Here is a 12,164-nt window from a genome sequence, read left to right as displayed (position 1 = left end):
AAAGCTGTAGGATACTGAAATATGTGTGTTCTTCAAGTTATGTATGAAACTTAACATGAAACGGTGTTGGCATCATTCACAAAAGGTTTATATAAGCACAGACTTTCTCTTGGAGTCTTGTGCATGACGGAGCTGCACATACTAAAGTGTCTTGTCCTTCTTGACATCCTGTTACTTGCTTCAGCTCGAGCTCATGAGCAGAGATGACATATTCATGGAGCTCAAACATTCAGAGGCTTATATGTTATGGAGAGTCAGGGGGACATATGTCCCACCACTGCTTCTCACAACTTCGCCCTAAATTGTTGGAGCAGATGGAGCTGCAGGTGAGAAGGGCGATCCGGGTTTTATTCGTGCTGGCAGAGGGTGGAGCAGAGCATTCTTGCATGGGATGTGGGCAGCAAAAACTCTTTCAAAGGTCTTCTAGGGCCCAGATTGTGCTCAGAACTGTACAGCTGTGCTGGCTGTATTACAAACTGTAATCTCCATTATCTGTTGGTTTAGTGACCAGCTAGACTGAAAGGGACGGAGCATTTGGAGAATAATCTCTGCACAGTTCCTGAAATAAAGAGTGTGGCTGACCTGTAAAAGATCCTGGCCACTCATCTGTTATCTTAAATTTGTCTTCTTTTTCTTATGCAGTCTCTAAGCAGCTGAGGTGCTGTGAAATTAGATCCATTTTACATAGTATAAATATTTAATAGCTCTAGAGCATGTAGTTTAATATTAAACAGACAGTCTTATAAATACTTCAGAATTATAGATGCTGTCACACTACATGGAAATGGTTTGATAGGATCTAGAAGAAATATTTAGGTTTGACAGGAGAGGAAATGATGGGGTTAGAAGGAGTCAGCCACATTTTTAACTGCTGGAAGAACCCGTAAAAACAACCAAAAAAGTTGTACAGCTTCTGTTCTTGAAAGGCAATTTGGGTAAGTTTCCTCCCCCAAAGGAAACAACAGAGTGGTTCCCACCCTGCTCTCTTCAAGGAACAAAAACATTCACAGTCTTGAGAAAACACTGCAGAGAAAATAGAACAATTTAGGAACCAATGTTTAGTCGGCAGATATCACCAAATCGGAAGCGACAATCTATTCAGTGTGGGATTATCATTATTAGAAAGGCAAGTGGGACTTAAACAGGGATTTAGATGCTCTTGAGCCTTGTTAGCTTAAGTCCATGTACTACATTCTATTACCCAAGAGAACCTAAAATTTATTATTAGTGGTTTTTCTTTAAAAAAAAAAAAATTCACAGCTGACCTGCTGCCACCTGTAAGCTGAGCCTCGTTGAAATCAGGCTGTGCCTAAGCCACTGACCACTGTCTACAACACAGTGCTTCAGAGAATGAAGACTGCAGTGTCTGAAATTTGGGAGGCTATTTCAATTCCCTCTTCTGCCCAGGAGCTTCCTATGTGAGCCCTGAAAGTCACTTCTCTCCCCAGCAGGTTCTCAAGTCATGTGAGGTCTAATTTCCCATGAAATCTTCTAAATGCATTTTAGGATTAGCCCCTCTAGGCCTCTGTTCCCATCTGTAAAAAAGAGATAAAGCAGAAATTGAGAGAAATGTGTTAAAATGCAAAGAGCGAGTAACTCACATGACTTGGGGACAACATAAGTACTTATGTAGGAGGTACATTTTATCCCAGAGGAGACTGAACTGTAAGTAATATAAGAAGGAAAGTTGTGTGTGTATTTACAGTTCATCTGTCAGCAATGCAGGTGGGTTCTCTGTGTTAAAGAGATGATGGCAAAACTAACTTTTTCTGTATGTATTTTATATCTTGAAAAAATGTGTAATGAAGTACATGTTAAGGGACACAACTTTCAAACAACATTATGGTCCATTCAAACATCTGGAGTGTTAGTGTTCTATGATAGCTTCATAACGTACCACAGTTTACTTCCTACCTCTGAAGTGGACTGTAGCATTGCACAGTGATAGGTTTCATCCCTCTGATGTATTCTGATAGTTAAAGCACAGCTGCAGTGTTCAGTACAATGTAACGTCCAATGCAGTAGGGTTACCGAGAATGGTAATTCTACAAAGAAACTTGCACCAGCTCCTGCATCAAAAATATTTCTGCTTATAGCCCTGAAAGGCAGAAAAGGCACAGAGGCTTCTATGCATCTTGGAGACAAATTTTCTGTGAGGTCGGTGTGAAGTCAAGAGCTGTAGGCTGAACTGGGCCAATTTCTGATGCAGAGATTTCTTGAAAGGTGTCCCCTAAACACTGGTTAGTTTTTACTCTGGAATACATGTCTGAATCCAGCATCATCCCTTTTCAGCAAAAAGAGCGTCCTGGGTCAGGTATGAAATCTGGTGAAGAGCCACAGATAAGTGTTATAGAATCAGCATTTTCCAAAGGAAAATTTTGTTTCACTGAGAAGTTCTTATCTGGTAGAACCTCAGGCAGTGATGATTTGTGTGGTCTTCCCTGTAAACCTGCCCAAGTTTTTCACTGATTCAGAAAGAAGCTGTGCATTTGCATGTGATGGCAATATCCTGCTGCAATCCTCTAAGGTATAAAATAGTGCTGTTTCAGTTTGTTTGTAATTTTAAGTTAGCACAGCCAGATTGTATGAGCAGACTCTTTGTGACTCAGATTTATTCTTCTATTGGCCACGTACAGCTAGAGTGCATTTGGGTAAAAGCACTCAAACGTGGCAATGTCAAGCCAGGTCCTCAGGTGAGGTGGGGGTTTTCCAGCGTCCTCGTACGAATCCAGGAGTTCCCACTGAGGTCAGTAAGTGTCCGAGATAGAGAGGAAGTCAAGTCCCAAAGGTCTGAGAGGCCGAGGGTGACTTGTCTGGTCACAGTTCACACAGGGGCCCTGCTGTCAACGGAGCACCAGCGTAACCACAGCCTGGGAAGGCAGGAACAGGGGGGGAGAGGCGAGGTGATCTGCAGCAGCAGGAGGGCTGTTGCCAAGGAAGGCTGAATGGCACAGGACACGTCCTGCAATGACAAGGAGCAGCTCTAAGGGATGAACTTAGTTGTTGGTGCCTTTCCCTGGGTACCCCACAGAGCAGACAGGAGCTGTTCCCCTCACTGCCCGCAAGCAGGAGGTGCAGGACAGCACCTTGCCAAGGACAGCTTCTGCCTGGTGACACTGCAGTGTCCCCACCAGACTCCATCCGTCACTTGGGAGCAGTTGTCTGGAACAGCAGGAGGCTTTCAGGAGCTGAAAACTGAAAGACAGCTCCTTTTTTCTTAATTTAATTTTTATCATTGGTGACTGTTTACATTTGTGCTGTCAGTCTGAAGGACACCATTCAACAGCTGCTGTATAAACAGTCTTGTTACTGGCTTAGGGAAACAATTGCTACGTCTGAATGCCTTTGGGACCTTCCCAAATCCTTGTCAATTAGTGTCAGCAGTGGTACCTGGCATGTTCCAGCAATTGTCAGAATTGCTATCAGACACCTCTGTGTGAAAGGGTTTCAGCTTTATACCATTGTGCAGGACAGTTATTAATGTTCTATCTCTTCAGAAACTGTTAAGCAACAGGAACCTGGATTTAATAGGCTCGTATGTTTTTAGGAGCCTGTTTCTTCACTAATTGTAGCTCTCACATGTCACTTTTGTTTTCCCTTCACCAGGGTAAATCAACTTGTGATGCCACCAGCCTCTGTGAAAGTCTGAGATGGTGAGTGACCCAAACCAATTGGTTTCAAGCTATCCGTCCACTCCAAAATCCCTGTCAACCCCTTCCTTTCCTTAGAAATTGGAAAGAAGTTAACCTTAGACAGCCGTGGTCTGCACCTTTGCTACCCTCAACCCAAATTGGAACAAATCAACAACAGGGAAACCAGGGGTCAACTCCAGTGTCCTTTGTTGTGTTGGGTTGCTTCCAGAAACATGGTGCCCCTTTCTTTAAGCAGATAAGACCATGCAACCCCTCTCACCTTGTCCAGCAGTGGGTGTGATTGTCCGAGGCCAGAACTCAGAACGTATCTTGCGTTCATAAAACCTGCTGCTGCATCGCTCTTGGTCCAACATCTGCTCACTAGCAAGTGACCATTCCTAGCATATTCCAAATTTTCTGCAGAAAAATGTTTTCTGGCAGTGTATGAACTTGTATGTCGTTGGTAGGACTGTCCCCACTGCAGCCCTTGGTCCAGGGCGACAGAGCTGAGGCCTTGGCTGCGAGCCAGAGGGAGAGTCCCACTGCCACTGCCCTTTCTTCTCTCTTGTGTTCATGCTATTCTTATCACTCACCAGTCACAGCGCTGCAGCTCAGAGCTGCAACGATTGATAAACGTTTCCCACCATTTTACTGTAGCCAAAATTAATTAAAGCAAGTTTTTGAAGAGATTTCTTTCCCATAAATTAAATGCACTGAAAGACTAATGATAAAATCAGAACTCAATAACACACTTAAGAGTGGCCTTTTGGGGGAAAAGATTTAATACAATCTCTAGTAGAGCAGATGTGTTATTTCCACAAAGGGGAGTATATTCTGGTGTAGGCTAAGGATATGATAGGCCTGCCTGTACCTGCAGTCTCTGGGTGGGATGTGTGCTCACACATTATTGTTTATCAGTAGCTTTTAGATAAAGTGGGTTTTTTTTAAGAAAAAAGCCTCAAAAAATCTGGGAGGAAATATTTGGTGGTGTTGCTGACACTTACCTTATAAAACCCTGAACACTTGGGTCCTGTGCACACTTTCTTCTCTTTTGGTCCAGTTTTATACAGGTTGAGAGGAACCAGGCCATCATTATAGGGAGTTTTTCTATAACCCAGCAGCCACTGATTTTTAAGGTCAGGGGCAATTTCCTGCATGACATGGAGCACAGAACCTCTCACAGGAAATCCTGCAGTGAGAGAACTGGTTATCCTTTCCACTTAATCTAGGAAGGCTGCTGGCTGCTTAGATATGCCACAGCATGCACAAGTGGTATCTCACCAGTCAATAGATGTGCTGATGTTGCTCTTTAAAGCAAGTGTGTACCACCAGCATGCGGGGTACCTTGTTAGCAGCAAGACTGATAGCTGAGCTTTACTGCGGGGGATGTGCATGCTGGACTGACTGCCTGAACTGGCCTCTCCAAGGGACACCAGTTTTGAAAATGACAATTTAAGGCAAGAGGAAATCCCTGTTTTCTTTAGTAAACTGATGGGGTTAAAAAAAGTCTAGCAAAAATTAACTCTGTTATCTGCTGAGCTGTTTCAACCTACATTATGAACAGTTGCACCTACACAACTGCCATAAGACATGGTCAATGCCCTTAAATACTACAGAAAGGAGTCTAAACCTGCTGCTGTTCAGCAGGTTTGTGCCTGCTGCTGAGCAGATTGTGCCAGGATCACATTGTATTTGTGTTTCCCATTCCAAAAGCCTACAATACCTCCTGAAGTGTTGTCTCCACACTGGTCAAGCTTTGCTAGCCTCCAACTTGCATTGAGGCCTCTGCCACAAAGCTGGGGTGCGTATGTTCACCGTTACCTACCCATTTCTGTGACTACCCCATTAACCACCTTCTCTTCCCTGTTTGCAGCTGCCAGTGAAGGAAGTGACATGTGGACTCCTGCTCCCGCCACCGCTACACCAATCTTGAGCTCGAAGCCCTTCTGTACTGGAAACTGGTGGATCCTTCAGCTCCACACTACCCTGGAAGGGTTATCCAGCACCAAATCAATCACACCACTCCAGCCTGCAGGGTCAGGCATGAGGAGATGAGCAGGGCAGCCTGGAACACAAGAACTTCTTGAGCATAAGGATGTTCACAGGTTCCTCTAAGCGTCAAACACAACTGTCCACTGGACCCAAAATGTGCTACCCAAGTGAGTGACTGTAGATTGTGTATATGGTTTTAGTTGTAGCCAACGAAGTCCACATCGTTTATAGGGCAACTTACGTCCTACTGAAAGCTGCTGTTCTGTCAGCGCTCCCACACCCAGAGACTGCACTAGTTGGGGACCTATTCTGTACATCACCTTTTCTTTAACACTGAAGGCTCAATTCAGATGATTATTTTTTATTTAAATATGTCATAAGATGCTTTATCTCTTCTGAAAACAGTAGATGACAGATATATATATATATTTAGATAAACAATTTTTATTTAAACATTTAAAATTTGGAGCTGCCTGTGCAACCATACCAGACATGATAACGTCCACAACTCTCCTCATCTCGGTGTCCTGGTATCAGGCCCTGCAAGGGCACTGTCGGAAGACTTCCCATAGATGACTTACCTGTCACCTGAGGCTGAGCAATGGGACAGAGGAGAGAGTTTCACTGCACTGGGTATGCTGGTGGTTGTTACAGAAAGGCCCAGAAGAACTCTGGACAGAAATACCTAGGGGCTCTAGCGTTTGCTCAATATGCTAAATTCAGCCTTGCCTAGGAGGTTCACAGGTTTTTTAAAATACCAAAATCCATCTGGCTGAATTGCTTTACCTAGGGCCTGGTAGTGCAATACTGCTGTGCCAGTGACATCATGCTTTGTTTACATGCATATCATACTACATGTATTGTCAATGCTAATTCTCCCTCTGTCAGTATTTTCAAAGCAGGTGGCTGATACTCTACCGTAGCTGTTTCCTTTGGAACAGTGATTAGGTTTAATGCATGCCCAACCCCATGCACAGTCCCAGACTACTCTTACTGGGGTGTCACTTCTGTCTTTACGAAGATGCATTTGAGATCTTTAATATACAAGGCCGGTGTCTGCCCTGCATCAGTCTCAAATGCAGACGCGTGGGTCTGTAAAGCAGTCTCAGAGTGCCATTTCACTAGAGTCTTGTTTCCTGCACGTGGCCTGCATAAGCCAAATTTATGCTATGCCAGCTTGATGCTGCAACAGTGTGGGGAAGGCAGGTGAGCATGGGTGCTGGAGAAAGTCAGGCTTCCAGCGAAAGGGCATTGGTTCAGTGAACTCCCTGCTTCCTTTTTCCTGTTTAAATGTCTCCCAAAGTTTAGATACTCCCCTACAGTTCAGCACACATCTCGAGTAGCTCCTCACTCTTGTGTTCATGTTTAACAAGTGGCTGCAGTTGGGCTTGCAAGTAAGACTAAATCAGCAAAGCCAGGACTGTATGTGAGTTATGACTGGAAGCTGGCTGTCCCGATTGTGGCATCAATTTGTGCAGAGACACAGGAAGGTATTGTTAGTACATCTGGGTTTCATTTCCCATCCTCTCCCAGGATTGCTTGGACTTACAGGACAGCACTGTAGTAGAGGTGGTTGGTAATTCCAGGTACCAGTGACCCAGTTAATACTCAACCACGTAGCCAGCCTCTGTCCAGGCAGATGGATTCTGAGTGTGACTCCTATAACGATGTGAGCCTTTCCTCCTCATCAACCTCCACAGGACTCTTCTGCAAAGGTTGCTCTGTCACCTAAAATACCTTAACAATAGCTTTAAGATTTGGCTAAACAACTAGAGCCAGAAATTTTCCTCGAGTGCCTGGGCATCCTCTGGAGAACAGCAAGCAGGTGCTAGAAATAATAAAGCAAAGCAAATCCAAAACAATGCTTCATTTCCCACCTTGTGCCACTATTTACATTCATAGGGGAAATACCGCCTCTGTAGTCTATGAGCCAAACACTTGGCTTTAAAGGCACATGAATTTCAGATTCCCATTAAGGAATTCCTTGTTAAGCTGTTTAAAAAGAAACAAAAAGCAACCCAACAATCAGTCATTTCATCTGAGAGACCAAAGAAGATTAGTCACATTTCCTAAATTGTTTTTCTGATAGGCTCTCTCTGTTGTAGCATTTACTGTCAACAAAATGAAGCATTCTTGCTAAAGTTCAGAGATTAGGAATTGTCCTTAAACTTAATTCTCAGGAGTCTACAATGAAAAGGGAACTTAAGTATTTTGTAATTTCACTGGCTGTCCTTGTTCATGACAAGCCCCAGTCCTTGTTAGAGAAACACAGTGCTGTTACAGGAGGTCAGCTTTATCTTCTGTGCATATGAAGGAAACTGCTGTGGCTTTCTTTTTGACAAGGAAAGAGAGAAGGGAGAAAGAAAGGGAGTGAGAAGTGAGTCCGACCTGCAGCAGTTCCACACCAAGGGATCCCTGAATCCCTGCTCCCACATGTTGCAGGCTGAGAGGGAAGCCAAAGCAGCAGCAGCAGCTATGGCTGCTCAGAGGAGGTGAACAGAAGGGAAAGAAAACAGCCTTTCCACCTCCTGTGGATGCTGCTGCTCCTTTATGTTGATGACCCATATTCGAATGGTCGGAAGCTGAAAGGCTGCATTTCTTATTGAGAGTTTCTTGGTTTAGCTGTGAGGAATTGTTCAGTTAGTGCTTCTATAAAGATATTGGGTCTATTAGAGGGAAACCAGCTTGCTTAGATCAAGGATCCATAGATTAAGGCAGTAAGAGGTACATCAAGTCTGGCCGTGAAACATATGTATTACTGAACAGAAACTGGACTTATGTTGCCATATAAGACCCTTCCCTGGATTCTAACCTACTGTTCCCTGTCCAAGGACATCGGCCCGTTTCTGCCAGTATGTGACTTGGGGAAAGTCACTGCCTGGCCTCAGTTTCTGTATGTGCAGAGCTGAGATACTCGCTGCTGAGATGCTGTATAAACAAGCGATGGTGTGTTTGTACTCTAGTAGAGGTATTGTATTATACCAGTGCTGAACTCTGGACTTAGCAAGCACGTTGTGCTGGTTTCCCCTAATGACTCCACTTTATGCAGGTACAGATGTAACCAGGCTTGGAAGCTGTGAGGGCCATTTCTTTGTTGACCTCGTGGAGCAGTGGAACAATTTTTGGTATATACATAGGAAGCATTTCTGGAATGAGAATAGAAATCTAGACTGAATGCGTATGCATATCCAAGCTGTATTTCTGTTTTTATAAAGAAAGGCTGTTAATAGGAAAAGATAGTTAGTTTTTAATAAAGAATCCACATATTTTAGTATCCATCACACCAAATGAAGCAAGATTCCAGGCTGTCGCTTATTTAAGTAATTGCTCAGGTCATCGAGGTTATGTTTGTGGTTCTAAACTTCAACCCAAAATTAAATAGTCACAATAAGGACAGAAATACCTTTAGAGCCACTGATCTCTTGCACACAAAATCACTTTGTGTAAATGTCTGAAAACTAGAGTACAGAAACAGGAACCCTTGAATACATTTTCAAACAGATGGTAAAATACCAAAAGGCAGTGAGCCCCACTCCGCCCTCCCATCCCAGCACAGGCACATCTCCTCAGGACCGGGAGCCAGGCGAGAGCAGAGGTCTCCAGGTTATCGGCAGGTGCTGCTGTGTCTTGCCCCACTCCCTTGCCTCACCCTGTTCCTCAGGGCCGCAGCTGGTCCCTACCCTGTGCTCTGCCCCTGTTCCCCACCTCTGCCCAAGGGTCGACCATCTCCGGTGGTTCTCCACAAGGCTCCGGCTCCTTCCAGCCTCCCTGCCCTCTGTGGGACCTGCAGGGTTAGACGCAGCCTCGCTGCATTCATGGGGGTCCGTGCAGGGCACAGAGTGTACAGAGTGCGCCAGCGAGGGTCCAGGATGCCCCTCAGTTAATTATGAGGGCTTTCTTCTGCTCCACTTCGTACATTTTGGGGTTTTAAGCAAGCATTAACTTCCTCCGCAGCCAATACTGCATCTGCACCCATGCACCTACTGCAGAAGCAATTAGGTGGCTTTTACACAGCGAGAGGAACAGAGGTAATGGGAACTGCACAGAGAGGCAAGAAAATTACCCAAAAAGCAACAAGCTGCCAACCCAAGTAACTATAAGGCCTCCTGCTGCCCTCGCTCACAGACCTGGAACCTGGGTGAACCCAAGAGCCTCTCCCCTTTTACAGACTAGCTAAGAGAGAACCTCAGGGTGACTAAACCCTATAAATGAATGGTCGTGCTCTGGAAAGCAGCATTCCTCTCTGCACCCTCCGTCTTAATTGTGTGTTTTCTTCTCCATTTGCTTTATTGTTTGGTAAACCAGCACTACAATCACTTTTACTATGTGATGTACGGGAGTATTAGTATATTTTCTTGTTATACAAGGGAGGAATATAAAATAGTTTTCTGATTTCTTTCAGAAGCAAATGACTATTTTATTTTTTAAGAGCAATTGATTGTGAATCTCAGAGTATAAAAAAAAAAGATAAATAAGCCAAATATATACCTTTATGTAAATTAAGAAATAAAAGTATTTAAAACATAGCTCCTGGCTCCCTTTCTTGTGTCACCTCTCGCTCTGGTTGCGCACTCCTGTGGTTGCTGTCTGCAGGTCTGGTCCCTGGACAAGGCTGCCCCGAGCTCCACCAGCCACTCAGCTCCTGCCAAGAACACCTTGATGTGGATGACAGCGAATCTACCTGGACACCAGCCTGCCTGAAGCTCGTTTAGAAAGTAACACCATGAGCCAGGAGAGCAGAGGGGTGGTGGGTGACAGCCTCCTTTTCCTTCCAAATTGGCTGCCAGGATCCGGATCCAACCCAGGATCAGAGCAAGGGGGAAGGAGTCAGTGGTGGGCACGGAGGCAGAGTCCTGCTCCATCCCCTTCTGGGCTCCTCACTGCACAGCACAAGTCAGAGCTAAAAGACCTGGCTGATCTGACAAAAATGGCCGGGTCAGGGTGCTCAGGAGGACGGGCAGGAAGCAGACCAGGAAGTTAATCCCCAAGTGGTTGCCATGGCAGGCACCAAGGCTGCCCTTCGCCAGGGATCCCCTGGCAGCTTCGTGGGATGGTGGCGTCTCAATCGTGGGCAACAGAAGGAGCAAAGGGGCTGGTGCTGCTGCTGCAGAAGCACTGCAGCCCCCCTGTTCTCCTGCCTTGGTCTGCAGTGCCAGCACTGATAAGGGGTGTTTGTTGTCCCCTTACCAGTCCTGGAGGAGACCTCTCCCACAGGGCCCTGCCACGCTCCCTTCACCATTCTTTTCCTTCAGCCCAGCACAAGTGTCCCAGTCAGGACACCCCTGAAAACAAAAGATTTGTCGCTTAAACTATCAACTCTGATGGCCTTTTGGCAGTGCATCTCGGGGCTTTCAGCTTAATCAAGTAATTTACACAGTATGATTAAACATAATTTTATAAATTCTGATGTTCTAGCAGCTAAGCTTCGAAGCTCAGCAGCTTTAGCTTCCATCAAGCAACAACTAACATGACTACTGTTCACATGTTTTTTGATCATGGACACATATGTGCATGTGCGTACACACTCTGCCCCAACGCCAGCCTTCCCTTTTCATAAATCCTCCCCACGCTCTTTCTGTAGAGCTCTTACCAAGGCCATCTGCAGCCTGACAAACATGACAACAGCCTGACTGCCTGGGCTTGCACAGGGTGACTACACTGACCATCGCCAACACCTGCTGAAGCCAGAGCTGTGCATCACCTTGTGAAGCCCGAGCTGGCTTGTACGAGCTGACACTGTTTATGCCGTAGGTGTCCTGGTCTGACTGCTGGTGCATTTACCACAGGTAAATTGGCCTTGACTGCATGCCAACCTCTCTCACTCCTGACCAACTACAACACGCTGCAACCATCTCCTAGTGTCCCTGGTGATCTCTCTGTATGACACATATTTTATTACTTCATAAATAAAGCATTAACGTTTTAGCATTTGAAAATTTGCTTAGCTGGACACAATGTTTACCTCACTAGCAGCCGATTCCGCCTTCGCTGTGGTTATTTGTGATGACCAACAGATGCAAGTCAGGAGGAAATCCCTGTGCCCAGGCTTTCCCCTGCCAAGAGCAGCCACAATGTGAACCCGTTTGCTGGGTGCCAGGGGCAGAGGTTCCCTGTGGGTGGCCAGTCCGAGTCACCCCTCACAGCACAGCCAGTCTGTCGGGAGAGTCACTGCCCCAATCCAAACCAGCGCCAAGCAGCTGGGAGTGTCCTGTCACCCCCAGCACATGCTGCCGCACATGCTGCCGGCCTCCTGCGGAACAGTGAACTGGCTGGTTTCTCTAGTCTCACAGCATGAAGCAAAACACCACAGTGTCAACACCCCGGTTTGAGCCAATTCCTGTAACCTTAGGGCTTCTGATTATAAGCAGAAGACAGAGAATCTGTCAGAAGAAGACAGCTTTAAGAGACAGCAGAGAATCGTCACCATTAAGGCCTGCTTCCACTACAATTGGGGGGGACAGGTTCTCCTTTGGCTGAAAAAGGGAGAAAAATAAAACCACAACTCACTATTCTGCATGCTGGACTCTCAGTGAACTGTTT

General features: G+C 45.6%; 1 protein-coding gene across 2 annotated transcripts in view; it reads left to right on the top strand.

Moving 5' to 3' along the window:
* The window catches only part of LOC141932146 (sphingosine-1-phosphate transporter SPNS2-like), a 139,566-nt gene extending 129,416 nt beyond the window's left edge, over positions 1 to 10,150 (top strand). For both annotated transcript variants that reach the window (XM_074845285.1, XM_074845283.1), the window contains 2 exons: positions 3,607 to 3,653; positions 5,506 to 10,150. In XM_074845285.1, the coding sequence (XP_074701386.1) occupies positions 3,607 to 3,649 (43 nt within the window). In that variant the 3' untranslated portion in view covers positions 3,650 to 3,653; positions 5,506 to 10,150. The remainder of the gene's footprint in view (positions 1 to 3,606; positions 3,654 to 5,505) is intronic.
* The last annotated feature ends 2,014 nt before the right edge of the window (positions 10,151 to 12,164 follow it).

Source organism: Strix aluco, chromosome 19 (genome assembly GCF_031877795.1).
Source record: "Strix aluco isolate bStrAlu1 chromosome 19, bStrAlu1.hap1, whole genome shotgun sequence".
Taxonomy (NCBI): Eukaryota; Metazoa; Chordata; class Aves; order Strigiformes; family Strigidae; genus Strix; species Strix aluco.
Note: the sequence above shows the minus strand (reverse complement) of the source record. Positions and strands in the feature narration are given on the sequence as shown.